We start from the raw sequence: 18,075 nt of genomic DNA on the forward strand, positions 1-18,075 counted from the left end.
GGTGGCGAGGGCCCGACGGCAAACCTCACCATGCTGCCCGGGGACGGACGCGGGAGGCTGCCGGGGGCCGCGCTGGGGAAGGGGCGAGGGGGCGTAGGAGCGGCGGGCGGCTGCGCCCCGGCCTGCGGTGCTCCGCCGGCTCCTCGCGGCGCTTCTGCCTCTGAGGCGGTCCCTCCCTCTGGCCTGTCTCCTCCCTCCCTTCCTCCCTCCCTCCCTCTCTCTCTTTCTTCCTTCTTTCCTCCCACCTCCTTCCCACTAGGCTGCAGAGGAGGGGAAGACCCGCCACAGGCTGGTGTGCGGAGCCCCGGCCGGCGGCCTTACGTGATTAACGAGTGTTTACAAGACTCTATTAGTAATGACACAGACACCAATGGCTGGAGACGTCGAGGCGCAGCGTGCACCCGGCGCACAACCCCCCGAAACACGATTTGCATTTTAAAAGATAAGGGGGGGGGGGCTCGCGAGAGGGCAGCGACCCATCACAGCTAAATATTCAAACCTTTATTGTTAAGAGCTTCCTCCTTCCAACCTGGTGCACTTTAACCTCCAATCACAGGTTCAAAGAATGAAATCAAGAGACTTGCAAAAGAGGGGGGAAAGAGCTATCTTGGTGGGTATCTGAGTTTAGAGACTAAGGAGTCATGTTTCTGCATTTGCAGAGAAGGGGGGGTGGTCAAGAAGCTCCTTCCATCCCAAAGAGAAAAGAAAAGGGAAGCCATTGCTTTGATGACAACGTTTCTGGCCAACTCGGGAGGTGACGAGGCGAGCCCGGAGAAATGGGCCGGTTCCTTTCCGCTCTGCGCCCCTGGCCAGAACGACTGCGCGCCCCAAACAACTGTCACCTCTGATCATTTATTTTCTTCCCCAAGGAAACCGCTGGCCCTCCACACGAGATAAATTAAGACCCTAGCTGCAGGTTGCATCTCCGAGTTTGTCTCACATTTGGGATTCAAGTTAAAGCAATTAAATTTTTTTTTAGATTTTTGTTGTTGATGTGGACCATCTTTAAAGTCTTTATTGAACTTGCTACAATACCGCTTCTGTCCCGTGTCCTGGTCTCTTGGCCGCGAGGCAGGTGGGATTCTCAGCTCCCCGACCAGGGATCGAACCCACCCACCCCCACTGGAAGGGGAATTCTCAACCACTGGACCGCCAGGGAAGTTCTTAAAGCAATTAGAAAATGTTAAAAGCATTTACACTCAAGATTCAAAAGTCTTAACTGCAAACCAAGAAAGGGGTGGCAGAAGTCAGGCTAGTGGAGGGCGGTAGTGGAGGGGAGCAGGAGGGTTTTTGCTAGAGATCTGGTAACGTTCTGTTTCTTGAGCAGGGTGCTGGTGTGTTTGTGGTTTGTGAAAATTAAGCAAGTTACAGTTATATGTTTATATAAATACGTGGTTAAAAATCAAGGAGCGGGGAGTCTAGAATTTCTGTTAATATGTACCTGGGTATTTATGTCATACATCATACCTATGGCTTAAAAACACTGTCTCATTTGCAAAGTAAAACATTTCTCCGGAGAAAATTGTTTTTCATCTTCAGGGGATGGGAAGGGAACCCCGGGGCATCACTAACGATTGCTCCTGAAAAGCCCCGAGTGGGGAAGGTTTGAGAAAGGATCCTGCTTGGTTTTTGAAGCGCTGTGTCCCAGGGGCAGGGGCTGGAAGTGGTGGCTCTGGGGACCTGTACTGCGCGGCCTGGCTCGGGGCCTCCCACGGCGGATAGGAGCGCAGGGCAACCAGACTTGCTCCCTCAGGCGCCCATCTCGGTTTGGCGACCTCGGGGAGTGGGCCGGCGGTCGCTGTCTGCCTTCTCTCCGAGCCCAGACGGTGCTTCCAGACTCGGATTTGAGAGTCGCAGCGGCCAGGGCGGCGGGCTGGGCAGGCTGGCTGGGTGGCTTTGAGCGCTCTGGGAACCAGCGGGGCGCAGCCCCTCTCTTGCAGATCTGCCCTGTCGCTTCTCACCGCCGAGCGTTCTCTGGCATTTGTCACTTCCTCTTGTCATTTCTGGAGCTCCTTCCAGTGTCCTTTATGTCCCTAGATCCTCTCACCTCCCTGGATCGGGAATAAAGCGGGCGTAGTCATCCTCTCCATTTTACAGATGACACCCACCCTGCCGCAGAGTGCAGAGAAGCCAGGCCCAAGCAGGATCAGGCCCTGGGATCTCCTACTTGCTGGTGTCCCCCGTCCTCTGTGTTTCCTAAGGAAGAAGGTTAAAATTGGGGCGGAGGGGAGCGACCTGGCCACTCAAATGATGGAGACTGGAGCAGATCATCCCTGCGGGCCTCCGGGGCCTAGCCCGGGCAACTGGGTGTCGTCAGACCTCTTGAGAAATAAAATAGGAAACAAATTGCAAACCCCAATACAGAATCCAAATCACTGAATGGGGAGGAGGGATGCAAGGGGGGTGGGCGTCTGCGGTCCTGATGGGGCGGGGGTACGGGAGGTTAAGTGGTGGGCACTGCAGACTTTTGATCTAGCAAACATCTTCCTGCTCTTCCTGGGAGACACAATCCCTCTTTCCGCCCCTCACAACCCCCTCCCAAGCCTCCAGCTCTGGAAGCCAAGGCCCAGGCTTGAGCCTGTGTGTCTTCGGAATGTGGGCATTCTTTGGAACAATCACTTTATTGGGGACAGCCATCCCCTCCGCCCTGCGGTGGCCGCTTCCTGCGTTTTTATGGCCCGGCCGCCGGCCGCTGGCTAATTGTCCCGGTTTTCCAGCTGTGTCTCTGTGCTCTGCCCTGGAGAAAGGGCTCTGGCCTGCCTGCCCAAATGCTTTGGGAGCGGCCAGGGTTGATCTGTCCCCAGGGGTCACGCCAGGCCCTGGAGCTGGCCAGATCTCAGTGAGGCCCACTCACTTGGGGGTGTGGGGTGTGATGGCTGGAGAAAGGACACTGATTGGTTTCCTTCATGGAAAAATGGGCCCCCATGGCAGTAGCATGGTCCCACCCATGGTCCTGGGCCCTGGGCTGTGGGTGAGGGAAAAGGAGGCAACAACAATGTCCTTGGACAAGCTCCTTGGAGTGGAAATGTCCCCTCAGCTCTGGGTTGCCCTCTCAGCCAGGAGAGAACCCATCTAGGTCCCTGCAGGGGCAGGGTGGTGGGAGCAGTCGGAGAGGGGTGGAAGGTGGCTGATGGGAAAGGAGCCAGCGTGTCTTTTCATCCCCACGGCTTAGCCTCTGACAGCTCTTTGTGACGTGCCTATCCTCTGGAAACCTGCTCTAGATGGGGGAGGGGAGGCAGCTCCTCCAGCCTCGGGGTGCAGGGGTGGGGGCCTGGAAGGATGCAGGTGCCATCGGCAGCAGGGCCCCCAGCGGAGACCCAAGGAGCGTGGTAGCTTTCTCAGAGCCTTTTGGCCCGAGCTGAGAGCCACCTTGGACGGTCGTCCCCAACTCCACTGCTCAGGGCTCTGTTCCAGCCCGTACCTCCGTCTCCAGAGCAGCTGCAGTGAATTGCTCTGGAGAGAGGCAAACTTATTTGGGACGCTCGGGGGTGGGGTTGAGCTGGGGCTGAAGCTGTGACCCCACGGAACCAGAGCCCGAGCAGGATATTTAGGGCAGGAGAGGGTGGGGGGAAAGAGACCCAGGTAAATAAAGGGTCCGGAAGACTCCAGGGGCAGCCACCCCCCGGGTTATCAAGAGGCCGCCCCTTTGTTACTGACAGCGTAGCGGCCCCTCCACATTCCTTGGAGAGGGTCGGCGCTTCCAGGAGCCCGGCCGCTGGCAAGGGCAGGGGCACCGAGGGGGGCGGGGGCAGGAGGCACCGGAAGGGGCGGGCTGCTCCTCCGGGCAGATGAGACACTCCTTGAATCCACAGATCATTGACAGGGCTCTCTCCCTGCTCAAAGGTCCCCAGTGTTTGCTCCAGCTTGGGGGACCCTGCTTTTCCCCATATCTGTGGCTTCTGGAACTGGGGCACCCGTGACCCTTGTAACCCTGATGGGGCAGGCTGTCTGTATCCACCTTAGCATGCAAGCCTACTTTCTGAAGCCCCTTTTAGGTCCAGGAAATTATCCAAATAACGCAGCCCTTGCAGACTGCCTCTCCTCCCCCACACAGGAAGCCTTCACCCGGCACTGACCTGAATTCCCAGGATCGTTAAGGAAGAGTGAGAAGGAAGAGAGTGCTGTCTGATGAAATTGTTCACCTTGGCAGTCTACACTGATGTGGAAAAACGACTCAATCTCCACTTAATTTGGAGTCAGGGAGTTCTTGGGCCATCGCACTCAGTGGGCAACCCCCTCACACAAAGGAAGGCTCTATAATGGGTGGTTTGACCCCAACACACCCTGGCCTGCCACGCCACAGCCCGCTCGGCTAACATCTCTGGGAAGGAAATCCACCACAGTGTCCTTTCTGTAGGCCTCCCCGGAGTCCACTGCCTGCTCAGCCCCATCAGGTCACAAAGGAGCCAAACATGTTCGTCCTGAACAGCAGGGAGGGGCCGCAGCTGCCCACAGCTGTCCGGGCTTCATGCACAGGAGCAGATGTGTTTCCACCCAGTAGAGTCAAGAATGTTTTCCCCCAAGCAAACTGAGTCTCTCTACCAGAGGAAAAGTCCCTGAAATTGTGGCAGGTTATTGGTGGACTAGAGTTTTAACACTCAGGGTGCAGGAGAGAGGAGAAAACAGCAAGCTTTCTCATGCAGGGCAAGGGACACATTTTTTTTTTCTCCCCTCAAAGCCAGGAGGTTTGGAAAATAAAAAGCTTCAGGAAAGGGGCCGATATTTGGGTGCAGAAATCTGGTTTTGCTCACTGGCTGAAAGTTATGTGAATACATGGCGGCTGCACATTTTCTTCCTTTTTTTTTTTCTTTCCCCCCCTAAAATCAGTCTCTGCACACAGTGTGGATGCTGTGTAACACACACTACTTCTGTGTGACGCATGAGCACAGAGCACTTGGGATCTCACCCCAGAGGGAAACCCTGATGCTGGAGAGGAGAGGCCCCCAGGCCAGCAACACCTAAATGGTCTCACGTGGCTTTGACGTGGAGTTACCGCTTGTTCACTCCCCAATGTCTCGTGCCTAGAGTGACCTTTGTTTGTCATATGAAAATATGTTCCTAGGAGCCCCTACGCAGTAGGTTTTATGTGGCTAAAGGAAGTGGCTCAGATAAAGGTTCAGCTCTCCTTGAGTCACTGAGCCCATTGGGAAGTTACTCTCCCAAGAGGGGGGACAGAGGACTTAGTGTCTGTAGCCCTTCCATTTTACAAAGGAGAACTCTGAGGCCCAGAGAGGTTGGGTGACGTTCCCAAGGCCACACAGCTAGCTGTCCCAGTCACGACCCTTAAGTGAGCTACTATAGGGGCACTCTTTGTAACTCGGAGCACTCTGTAAAGATGTAAATTACCACAGGGCTGCTGGTGCCACCCTAGAAACACTGCCTTCTAAACCCCAAACCAACTGGCCTCCTTGCCGGAACCCAAACTCCCCGCCACTCACACCAAAGAGTCGCAGAACAACCAGGTTCAGCTGTTGTGACACTTCTGACTGCTTTCTTTCGGCGTCCTATTTATTTCTCCCTTTCACAGGCACCTGCTAACTGCGGTTTATTAGTTTATTGAACGGTGAGTTTTCCATTGATTCCATCCAGATTTTTCTCCAACTGCCAACGAAGGTATCCATCCACTCCAGTCCCACAGTAAATACTTTCTGAAAAAGAGCTCGTCTTTATTTTTGAATCGGAACCCGTATCCTGTGGCTGAACTCTGGCAATGTGTCAAATTTAAAATTGACGAAATTTTAAATGACGAAAGGTTATGCCAAGAATTGGGTTGTCTTTCTTCCCGCACCCGTGTCCGTGCACATCTTTGGACACCCAGACCCTAAAGCGTACCTGTCTGGGTGACGAAAAGGAGGCCCCCATTCAGTTACCCGGTAACATAGGTGAGTGGGACTGAGCTCGGGAATTCCCAGCGGGGACGCTCGCCGGGGGGGCGCCCCCTGCTCGCCGGCTGGCCTGGGACATTTTAAGGGGGAGTGAAAGTCGGCTAAGCAGCCCCCCATCTCGGAAGGCAGCGTGCGTGGAGGGGTTGAAAGGAGCTGAAATCAGCTCCTTGCTCTCCAACTTTTCTTAGAATTGCCATCGTGCTTTCATAACGAATTAGTAAGTAAAAGTATTAATTATTCACCCTGGAATCCACACCACCGCTTCTGCGCCCCCTCCCCCGACATCTCTGGGCGCGCTCCGGGCCACCCCGCCGCCCAGGCTGGCGCGCACGCTGAGGTCCGAGTCCGCGGTCGCGGTCCCCGCTCGTCGGGGTTTGTCTCCCGCGTCCTGCGCACCGGAGCGCGGAAACCAGAAGACGTCTCCGAGGCCGGCACAGGCCCAGGACGAGTCACTGTTTGAGCAAAGATGTGGCAGGAAACAAACTGCCCTGCCAGACCTCGGCAGCCTCAGGTTACCCGCCTGCAGGAGGGCCGGCCTGGCCTCTCTGCTCCTACCGAGAAGAAAGCAGCAGCCCCCGGGGGCTTTTGCCGGGGTCTTCCCCGCCGGCGCCCACGTCTGCGTCCCGCGCCCTCCCGCCCGCGCGGCTGCGAGCGCTCGGGGCTTTGGAAGAGGCACTCCCCCTTCTCCCCCAGCTCCTTTGAAGGGGCGGATCTAGCGTCTTCCCCCATCCGGATCCCCTCCTGCAGAAATAAACAATTTCACCGACAAGCTTTGAGCCCTTGAAAGGTAACTGTGTAACTGGAGACACAGGTCGTGCCTTGAGAGGGCCAGATCGCATCCCCTCTCGTTCTAAAAATACGGCTGAGAATCTTGCCTTGGGGAGCCCTGCCTATCTTAGCTTGAGCATATTCACATAAAGAGCTCAGACTCTGCATTTTGGGCTCCATCTGTCTGAGAGCTGGACTCACCCCAGGGCTGGGCAAGGTACCTTCAATATAGTGTATTATTCTCAGTCTCAGGCCCAGCCCTTGGCGCTTGTATCCTGGACCAGAAAACCCTCTTCGCCAAGCGGCAGGTTTCTCGCATGTGTCAGGAAAGCCCCCAAGTCACCCTGGCTGGAGGGAGGTCAGCGTCTAGCCCCAGGCCCAAGGGCCCCAACTTTGCATCCAGGTCCTTTGTGATGTGCACCTGGTGCTCCTACGTCCAGAGCAGGCTTTGGCACACGCCCGCCCTTGGCAGGGGAGGCCCTGGAGTTGTTCTACAGGTTCGGTGGGGTCACAGCTCACTTCCTGGCTCCCCTACCTACCACGCTGACCAGCCTCTGGCCTTCACCCTCACCACTAGCGGGCAACGTCTGTAAGATGGCAAAGGGGAGTGGGTTTCCGTGATTAAAATCCCTGTGCTACCACAGTGGCTTCTCTCTGTGGAAGTCAGCCCCCAACCAAGGGTGCGGCCACACCACTTTTTATGGAAAGGTTTTCTTGCTGCTGTGTCCCTCAGACCTGGGCTGGTCACTAATGGAGGTTCTTGTCTTCAAAAGGGCCAGCTCTGCCTCCACGTCTTACCCCGTCTGCGGTGAGGAGGACGGTATGGCTTGCTTCTCCTTTGCCAACAGAAGCCTACGGAGTATTTGTCGGGGTTCGTTAGACCTTCCAGTGCAAATGGCTGGCTGGCTGGGGGGTGGGAGAGAAACGTGGTGGGCTCCTCCTGTGTGAGTGGACTTTCTGGCCACCAGTGCAGAGCTGCCCAGTCTGGCCTCCTTTGGCCAGAAAGCTTTCTATGGGCACAGATCTTCCCTCATCAACCGCTTTATCAGTGCTATGGGGTCCCATCTTCATGGGGGGGGGTGCGGATATCCAGCACTACTCAATGAGTGTTATTCAATTATTTTAAAAATTATGTTTAATGACTTATGGTTTCCAAGGACTCTGACAAACCAGCTCTCCTGGGCCCATCCCCCGGGAGAGACGGGAGGCCGCTGGCCCTGAACTTCAGGCCCGTCCATCCTAGAGAGCCCCCGCTCCCAGCCTTCTCTGCTCCACGGGGCGCCTCCGCAATACCGGCCCCTGCGGGGCTCTCTCCTGCCCGCCGTCCCCCCGCACGCTGCTTCCCCGGCGCTTTGCTGTCCCAGCTCTGGCTCCCGTTCGTGTCCCAGAGCCAGAGAGGCGCTTCCACTCACATGTAAATGTCGCGTGCAGCAACTAAGGTGGGAGAAGAAAAAAGAAACAGACAAACCGCTGAGGAATAAAAGCTTCCTTTTCCGTCTGTTTTGCTTTGCGCCTGGGGTTTGCAGGAGAGGGTGGGGAGCCAGAGAGAGCTCGATTAGCGCCCTGGAATCCGCAAAAGCTGGTGTCAGCGGGCCGCTAAGGGAGTGAAGAATTGGAGCAGGGAGCTGGATAAATCGGGAGCGGCGCGGGGAGCGGGGGCCGAAAAGCACGCAACTATCTATTTCGGCAAAGCGTGAGCATGCGGGTAGCTGGACCAAAGGGCTTATTATTCGTAAGACTGCCTCGGTTCTCCCCGGCCTTTGTGCGCGGGTGTGGACGCTGTTCCAAGCGCAGCGCGCGCGCCCGCGGCCCTCGCGCGTCACGACATGCGTCCCGGGTCGCTGGCTGGCGCGGCCGCTACGACTCGGCGGCTTGGCTCCCGAGGAGGTCGGCGAGACGCCGGCGGCCCATCTTCTTCACCTCGCCCGGTGGGGTGTTCAGCTCCTGCGCGGGTGGGCAGTGCAGCCGGCGCGCCCGCTCGCGGGGCACCGCCGCCCGGTTGCTGAGGCGCGCGGCGAGCGCAAAGGGGAAGCCGGAGCGCGCGCGGTACTGCGCGTTGAGCTCGGCCAGCCAGAGCCGCTCGGCCGCGCCCAGGCTCGTGAGGCCCGCGGCGCTCTGCTCCCGCTGCGACTCGGCGCTGAGCTCGCCCCGCTGCAGCTCGCGGCCCGCCAGGTCCGGGTGGCAGCGCAGGACGCCCTCCTGGCCTGCGGAGAAGCACAGACACGCGGCGGGAGCGCGGTACCGCGCCCCGAGGGGTTTCCGAGGGAAGCAGGGTCCCAGGACGTGAGGAGGGGCAACTAGGGGTGTCAGGAGGCTCGGGGCGCCCCCCGCACCCGTCCCTCCAACCCATCCCAAACCTCGCGCCCCTCCATCCCCGCTTCAATCGGCCTCGGCCAGGACCCAGGGGCGGGGCGGTAAGTGACAAGTTTGTCCTTTGAGACCTTGGAGCGAGAAGAGCGTTGGGGAGAGGCCGCAGAGGCTCGGAATTTACGACTTGCTCGGGAGGGAGCAGGGACGCGATAAGGGAGCCCGAGCGTTTCGTATCTTTTCAAAGTCCTTTGCTCTCAGGGGGGCTTTGATGTCGCAGAGGGCCGGACACAAGGGCCTGAAGACTTCCTGCCAAAGCCACGGAATGGGTTTCGCTCTGTTCCAAAGGAGAAGGGCGGGGACGGTCCATGGGAGTAACGTCCGTGGGGCTTGGCGAATAAATGCCCAGGAATTGTGACCCTAAGTGTGAGTTCTGGGATTCTGGAATCAGGCATCCAAAGAGCTTTGCAGAGGATTAACTGCAAAGAAACCCATTTCCAGCCGAATTCTACGGCCCTTTGAATGAAAGGGGCTTTCCTCCTTTTAGGAAAATAGCACCCACTCACCACGCACCATTTCTGAGGCTCATTTCCCTTCTCCCACTGTAAATCTCAAAGAGCTTTCAGAGAATAACATTTCCTCGGAAGAGAGCTTCTCCTAACATTGGCCTAAAACTAGAAACCCCTGGTGTGATACCTGGGATTTCAAGTCCTAATCCAGCGGGGTTTTCCTGAGCCCCGGTCAATCATTTTGCTTAGCTCTCTAAAGAGAGAATTAGAATTCTTGGGGCTGGGCAAGGTTTCAGATGTGGTAAGCAGGGAGCCGGATCTGTACAGGGGAGCTGATGACACCTAACTTGCTGAGTAGTGGTGAGGATTAGAGACAATTCATTTACCCAAACAGCACCTAATGCTAGCAAATGTTCAATAAACAGCCATATTATGTGGCCTAGTAAATTCAGTGTAACTGGGCTGCGATGTGGCTGGAAGCATCTGACCCTGGGGCTAGGGACAGGCTTGGGGCTCCACTAGGAAAGGAGATCATTAACCCTCCCTTTAATTACGGTATAAACTTCCCCTGCTTAAATCTTACAGTTTCTGCACAGGTAAAGGATGATTGGGATTGTACCATCTAATCGTGGGCCAATGTCCTGAGAGGCGGGAGAACTGGGGGGGAACATCTACACTGAAGAGAGGATTCAAGGGAGACTCGGAAAGGGGTAGGTGACCTTTCCAAGGTCACTGAGCCAGGAGCTGCCCGCCCAGGATCCTGGGCTCAAAACCACTGGCTTCGGGGCACTGGCTGCCCCTTCGAGGTTAAGGGGAGTTGAAAACGAAACTCATGTCACCAATAATCCCATCTCTGTAACACCACCGTTTGAGAACCCCTCTCCTGGGCCCTGTCCCTGGGGCACTGCAAAGGTGAAGTGGTTGCTTCCCACTTCCCACGTCCAGCGGATCCGGGGGGGTGCGAAAATGTAGGTGATAAATTCCCTGCCTGGGGGGCCCCCAGCCCTGGGCCGGGAGGTGGCTGTGCCGGGCGGCTTCCCAGGCCTGAGGCCAAGCGGCACCCGAATCCGATCCGAACCCACCCAGCCGGGACCGCGAAAATGGGCGGCGGCGGGGTCCTGGGCGGCTCCTAGGCCGGAACCGCAGGCCCGCCCCGCGCCTCCTCCTTACTTATTCAGATTTTCAAAGACGCCTCGAGGTGAGGAGGTGAGGGGCCCGAGACCCCGCCTTCTCACAGGCCTCCCTCTCTCGGCTTCCCTTCCTCGTTTCTTACTCTGCAGAGGCCCAGCTCCAGCGTGGAGGATGCGGTTATCCACCGGAGGGCCCGGCAGGGGTGGGGTCTGTCCCCTGGCCGCCCCTACCAGACCCTCCTTTCCAGCGTGGGGCAGGGCCGCCAGCACCCCGGCCCTGGCACCCCGCTTCTCACTCGGCTGGGCTTGTCTCCCCTCTTGAAAACGTCACCTGGGGTTAATGTTTGCCCAGGATTAAGCATGTGTTTTCCACTGTTTGAGGGAGAAGAGGGGGAGAGGAAAGAAAGGAGGCTGAGAAGACAAAGCCAAGAGAAATAAAGAGACTAGAAAAGAGGATTTACAGACAGACAGACAGACACACACGGCCCTCAGCTGCAGACAAAAGGAGATGGTGGGAGTCAGGCAGGGAGTGGTAGCTCCGCAGAAACAGAACCTGACCTCATTCAGCCAAAGACTCCATCTTTATTGCCCCAAATCACTGACCCCTGAGTCCTGCCCAGGAGGGCACTGGCCTGCGGCACAGCCCTGGTTCCCTCCCGGCGCTGCATCCCCCAGGCACTCCCAGCCGTGGCCTTAAACCCTAGCAGGAGGCTGGAGACCTCACCTGGGCACTTGCCACCTCGCTGCCTCAGTCCTGTGGCCCTTCCACCTGGAAAGCCTACGCCTAGCCGGGCTTGGTCAGTGGCCCGTGCTTCACGGCCTCTCAGTGCTGCCTTTTCTTCGGTCCCTCCTAAGGTCTGAGACGGCACTGTCTCTGCCATTGGCGTGCCACGTCTGGAGATGCAGGTGTGGACGGACATGCGCTATTTGCTGTGACCACAAACCATGAATCTTTGCACCTCGAAGAGTTCCCGGCACAAAGCGGACACTCCTCGCTTCAACAGGAGAGAACAGGGCAGACAGTGGCGGCCACTGAAGCGTAGGTGGTTGGCCTGGAAGCCTATCACGGTCCGCCAGGATCCCCACACTGTACCAACTGGTGTGTTCTCCCTCCTGGTGCAGTGGACCGTCTGGACCAATCGCTCCACTTGTGCTCTTGGAGCCAGCCCCTCCTTCCATCTCAAAGGTTACAATTTCAAACATCAGTCCCACCACTGCCTTGTCCCGATCAGCACACAAACACTCCCTAGAGCCACTCACTCCATAAACAAAAGGAAAACCCTCCCTTGATTCCCCGTTGTTCCTCTAGTTCCTCCCTGCGTCTCTGCTCTTTCTTACAGCAAAACTCCTTGAGGGAACTGTCTCCTCAGCATCTCCACTTCCTCGCCTCCTTTCACCCCATCAAGCTTCCAGCCCCACCCACCAACCAATCTGTACTCATCAGGTCACAGATGATGGACGGCTTGCTCAGGCCAGTGACCAGCGCTCTGTCCTCTTCTCTCTCAGCCTCTTGGGAGCATGTCACATGGTTGGCCCTCTCTCCTTGCAAGATGACCATCGCTTACCTACTCTCGTCACTGGTCCTTGCTCTGCCAGACCACTAACACCGAAGTACCCCAGGACTCAGTACTCACATCTCTTCCCTTCTGCATTCACACGGATGCCCCAGGTGTTCTCATCTAGTCCCATAGCTTTAACTGCCATCAGTTCTCTCACGACACCCAGATCTAGTCTAGTCCACAGCTTTCCACTGAGTCCCTTTGTTATGAGCCAACTGGACACTCAATATTTTAATCTGGGTGATGACTAGGCATCTCAGACCTACCAAGCTCCCATCCTCCATCCTGTCCTCTCAATTCCGAACCTCTAATTGTAGAAAACAGACCACCACCCACTCAGTTGCTCAGATTAAAAACGGAGGACTTATCCTTAATTTCTCTTTGTTTCTGACCTGCCTTCCTCCAACAAATCCATCAAAAACACCTGTTGGCTCTAACTAAAATCTATCCTGAGAATCCAGCCACATCTCTTCATCTCTCCTGCTCCAACCCTAGTTCACCCGACCATCACCTCTCACTTTTACTGCTACCGCGGTCCCTCTGCCTGACCCCTCTTTCCTCCTGTCCCTCCACTCTCCACCATTCTCCAACCACCGTGGTCTTTCCGTGCCCCCCAAATGTCAAAAGTCTCAAGTTCCTTGTGTTAGGGTGGCCTTGTCCTAAATCTTCCACAGCTTCCCTCTCAACTTTTGGTTTTAAACTCAGATATCACTTCCTAAGAAAGACCTCTTTTATTACACATTTTCCACCCTATTACAAATTTTCTTCTAATAGTTTCTAGAATTGAAATGATCTTGTTAATTTATGTTAATCCTGTGTCACTTCACTAGAATGTAAACTCACTGAAGGCGGGGACTTGTCTTGTTCAAGGCTCTATCCCCAGTGCCTGCGACAATTCCTCGGGCGTAGCAGGCGTTCAGTAAGTGTTTACTGACTGACACATCACTCTGGGGAAGGAGCGTTATGTATTCTTTGACCGAACAAACACATTTTGATAGCCTCATCTAAATACCTTATAGCCTACATTTAAGGCAATTATTAGTACCCGACTCTTTGATTCTTCCAACACCTGTGTTCTGAAATAAGTATTAAATAACGAATGATGGCATTACTGCAATTCTGAAATGCCACCAAGAGGTGCATGATTAACTCTGTTATGAGAGTGTTATTTGCTCTTTGATTTTTAACACAAATCAGTATTGCATCGGTTTGTCATTAGCCGCGTGTGTGCGCGCGCGCGCGTGTGTGTGTGTGTGTGTGTGTGTGTGCGTGTGTACTTTCTTCCCTTTACTATGCCATTCCTCTGGCTTGGGAATCAGGAATTGATTGGCTTGAAAGGGTACTTTGCCAAGCAGTGCTGGAGCTAAATATTAGTCCTGGACTGCCACCTACTGGTCAATAATCATCATAGTGTCTCCTAAATGGACTGTCGACCTTAGCTTCTAGAAACAGGATTTCCAGTTTTCTTTTAATGGTAGAGGGTTCTCTTGGATCATCTAAAACAAGTCCCTGACCAGTTAGATCATCATATCCTGAATATCTCTTTAAGGTCTCTTTTAGTTTTAGGATTCAAAGACTCTATTACACCCAGTTTGTTGCTTACTATTCCAGGAGTAAAGCTAGACTATGCAGTGAATCCCATTTTGCTTGATTATTTAAAACACCAGAGAGTCCTGGTGTTCTAGTGGTTAGCATTTGGCGCTTTCGCTGCCATGGCCGCGGTTCAATCCCCAGTTGGGGAACTGGGATCCCACAAGCCTCGCAGCGTGGCCGGGGGCTGGGGAAAAAAAAGGATAAAAAGTAAAAAGCAAAAAAAAGTCTGGGACATCAAGCATTAATGTTAATTGAATAAATCAGTGAATGAATAAATACAACCCCTAGAAACTGTTTCTAGATTTTGCTTTTGATTCTCTGGAAAATCCTTCAAAAGCTGTTGGGTTGAGTGTCAGGGTTTGAATCCCAGTTCTGCCACTTTCTACCTGTGTCCTTGATCAAGTTACTTAATCTCTCTGTGCCTGAGTTTTCTTATCTGTAAAAGGGGGATAATAATGATAATCCTCGTTTTATAGGATTATTATGAGGATTAAGTGAGTTAAATGCGAGGTGTTTGGAAAGGTGACTGAAACAGCAAGAGTAAGGGTTAAATGCATTTTAGTCGTTGTTATTATTATTTCTACTGCTAGTGTCATCTGTCTAATGCCATGAAGGTGATTAGATACGGGGCAAGGTGATTAGAGACAGACTGTGCTCCCAGCTGCCTGAGGCAAGTGGGGACGCCAGCCTAGGGCTGAGAAGCGGCTGGACCAGCAGGGAGGTCCCACCAAAGACCTGTGTCAGGTGTAGACGCAAACACACACCCAGGTGGTCCAAACTCCCTCCAGTTATTTTGTCCCACTGACCTGCCACTAAAGTCACCCCAGTTAAAATGTGTGGGGAAGGGGTAATACCAAGATGGATCATCTTTCAAAATCCTCTTAGGAACAATTTCATTCATTCACTCAGCAAACCTTTATCAAGTCCCAACATCCTCTCCTCGGGATGGTGTGGGATTCTGACACTGGTCAGGATTCAGAGGTTCCCTAGTGTCTGAGGCCAATGGGGCAGCTGAGGGTTCGGCTTCGGAGAGGCCCTGAGAAGCGGGTGAGGATCAACAGGGCGCCCACATTCCTGTCAGCTTGATTTTATCCCCCTAGCCTCCTCTCATCCTATATGTGCCTACAGTGAATTACAATGAGCTCCTTATTTGGGAGAATCCCCTGACACCTAGAAACCATGCCGGGTGTCCAAGCCCTGGGCGCACAGGTGAGGAGTGTTTGGAAAAGAAGCGACATTGCTTCTCTCTCAGCCCAGATCCCTGTGGAAGCCCCTCTGTGAAGGCAGCCCATCCCCTCGAGGTCCCCTCAGCCCATCCAGGCTTCTCCAAGGACTGTGAAGACAGCCCAGGAGGCAGCCCTGGCTCCTAACATCCGGCCTCTGAACGAGGCCGTGTGCCCTTCTGAGTCACCTGGGGTTGGCCTGACCCTAAACTTCCTCATCTCCCCACTCTACACCCACAAGTGCCTCCTTTTCTCTCTCTACCTAAAGGACATCAGCAACGTCTTTCCCTTTCTGCAGAGGGAGTCCTTCAGATTTTTGTCTTTTCCCCCCTCACTCCCCCAGGGAGTTGCTGATCTGGGGCAGTTTACTTTCCTCCACCATCTGGTCCAAACCGGCCCTTTCTGGTAAAAATGTCAGCCGTTTGCTCTTTCCCCTGGGCTGCTGAGATAGTCTGATACGGAGCTGTCTTCTCTGTTGCATACAGGACATTCCCAAAGCGAACACACGGCCGAGAGGGTGGGCCCCCAGCCTGACCTTTGGCCCCTGAGCCGCTGGGAGGCCCGAGGAGACCACTGCCTGTCCCTCTTTCCTGGTAACCCCGTAGCTTTAGTATTTAACAGCCATGTTCCCTGAGCCAACGAACGTTCTTTCACTCCAGTTTCCGCTTAACACTGCAAATCTTGATTCTCATTCACGGAGTCTGAAGGAACTTACTGACCCGTACAGCAAAGAGAGCTAAATATATATACCAGTGATAAGCAACTGGGCTCAAATATCTAAAATTATTTTGATAACAAAAAAGAAACAGACTCACAGGTCAGAGAACAAACTAGTGGTTACCATTGTGGGGGGGAATATAGGGGGAGGGGGGAGGTACAAACTATTGGGGGTAAGATAGGATCAAGGATGTAGTGTACCACACGGGGAACACAGCCAATATTCTGTAATAATTAAATGGAAAGTAACCTTTAAAAACTATTAAAAATTTTTAAATTAAAAACTAAAAAAATGCCACATGACCGCCCCCCCAATTTTTTTTGATAAGCATATCTGAAATCCCTCTGTTGAGAATCTCAGTGTCTAACACCAAACCCTTACCTGACTGTGGAAGAGCCTCAGTAAAGGCAAAAAAGTGCTGCTCTAAATCTTCCAAGTCAGAGAACGGGCGCTGGGACCGAACACCGCGGGGGCAATCAGAGGACATCTCTCGATGACACTCCCAAACACATCCACAAATTCTCCAAAGTCCATGGAGTTGACCTTCTCAATGTCCATCGCCTGTGTTCCACTGGCGGCAGCAGGACCTGGGCTCCCCTCCGGGTGAGTGAGAGGCGCGTCTCTGCTCGCCGAGTTATATTTGCTGAATGCATAGGCTTGTTTTTTATGCAACACCAGCTTGGCATGTTTTAAATGCCTCTGGGAGAAGCCGATCCAGAGTACTTGTGCAATCAACAAACACAGGCTTAAGGTCTAATCCAGGGAGCAGAGGTCTTGCAAAGGGGTAAGGCTATCCAACCAAGCTCTTCCCACCATCTAAGCCGGCAGGGGCCCTATTCACTCAGCACTCGAGCTCGATAGACTTTTTGTGCCATTAGCATTGTCATGTCAATGTTGTCCCAGGGAAGGTTTCCCTGGTAACCCAGGCAGGTCACAAGTCGACCTGCTTGAAATTCCATGTCCCGTCTTGTTGCTACTGCTGTGGAGAGCAGGTAGTATGTTTTACTCTTTCTCTGCATTTCAAATGCTTCACACAATAAGTGTCTAATAAACTCTCACTCAACAAGAAGCAGTGTCTAAGGAATCATTCTCAGTTGTCGCCCAGACACCGTTATGTGTTATTTTCTTCCTGAATATATCTATCCTTATCTGAAATCCCCTTGCTTATTCTATTTATTTTTGTATCACCTCTCAGCCACAGTGAATTCTATGAGCCTGGAGACAGTGTGTCTGGTTTGCTTGTGTCCTGGGTGCCAAGAACCGAGACCTCAGGAGGCATGTAATAAACACCATGGGGTGAATTAGTTGACCAGATGACCACATAGATTAAATTTCTCACCCTGATACCTTTTATGTATACTCAAAACAAAAATCCTGTGGAAGAAGACATAGAGAACATAGATATTTGTGGTTGCCAAGGGGCAGGGGGTGGAGGAAGGAAAAACTGGGTGTTTGGGGTCAGAAGATGTAAACTATTATATATAGAATGGGATAAACAACAAGGTCCTGCTGTAGAGCACAGGGAACTATATTCAATATCCTGTGACAAACCATCATGGAAAAGAATATGAAAAAGAATATACATATATACATATAACTGAATAACTTTGCTGTACACCTGAAACTAACACAACATTGTAAATTAACTACACTTCAATTAAAAAAATAAAATTAAAAAAATACTGTGGAAGATAAAGTCAAAGGAAAGGAGGGGTCAGAATTTTAAAATATAAAGATAACTGCTGCTATTTCCCTGTAGAACTGAAAATGCAAACATATTTCCAAAAGTCATGCTAACTCCACATTGGCTTTCATCTGAATCAAAATTCAATGAGCGGATTTACAATAGTCAGGACATGGAAGCAACCTAAGTGTCCATCGACAGGTGAATGGATAAAGAAGATGTGGTACATATATACAATGGAATATTACTCAGCCATAAAAAGAAACGAAACTGAGTTATTTGTAGTGAGGTGGATGGACCTAGAGACTCTCATACAGAGTGAGGTAAGTCAGAAAGAGAAAAACAAATACTGTATGCTAACACATATATATGGAATCTTTAAAAAAAGGGTTCTGAAGAAACTAGGGGCAGGACAGGAATAAAGACGCAGACGTAGAGAATGGACTTGAGGACACGGGGAGGGGGAAGGGTAAGCTGGGAAGAAGTGAGAGAGTGACATGGGCATATATACACTACCAAATGTAAAATAGATAGCTAGTGGGAAGCAGCCGCATAGCACAGGGAGATCAGCTCGGGGCTTTGTGACCACCTAGAGGGGTGGGATAGGGAGGGTGGGAGGGAGACGCAAGAGGGAGGGGACATGGGGATGTATGTATAAGTATAGCTGATTCACTGTGTTATAAAGCAGAAACTAACACC

The 18,075-nt window shown here is 53.2% G+C and overlaps 1 protein-coding gene across 1 annotated transcript; it reads right to left on the reverse strand.

Moving 5' to 3' along the window:
• Positions 1–7,803: 7,803 nt before the first annotated feature.
• Positions 7,804–16,353, reverse strand: URAD (ureidoimidazoline (2-oxo-4-hydroxy-4-carboxy-5-) decarboxylase). The gene is given in 3 exon segments (XM_019936816.3): positions 7,804–8,857; positions 16,074–16,149; positions 16,152–16,353. Coding segments are annotated over 3 exon segments (522 nt in total). The 5' UTR covers positions 16,251–16,353; the 3' UTR covers positions 7,804–8,510.
• Between the last annotated feature and the right edge of the window lie 1,722 nt (positions 16,354–18,075).

This window comes from Tursiops truncatus, chromosome 18, assembly GCF_011762595.2.
Source record: "Tursiops truncatus isolate mTurTru1 chromosome 18, mTurTru1.mat.Y, whole genome shotgun sequence".
In the NCBI taxonomy this organism is placed as follows: domain Eukaryota; kingdom Metazoa; phylum Chordata; class Mammalia; order Artiodactyla; family Delphinidae; genus Tursiops; species Tursiops truncatus.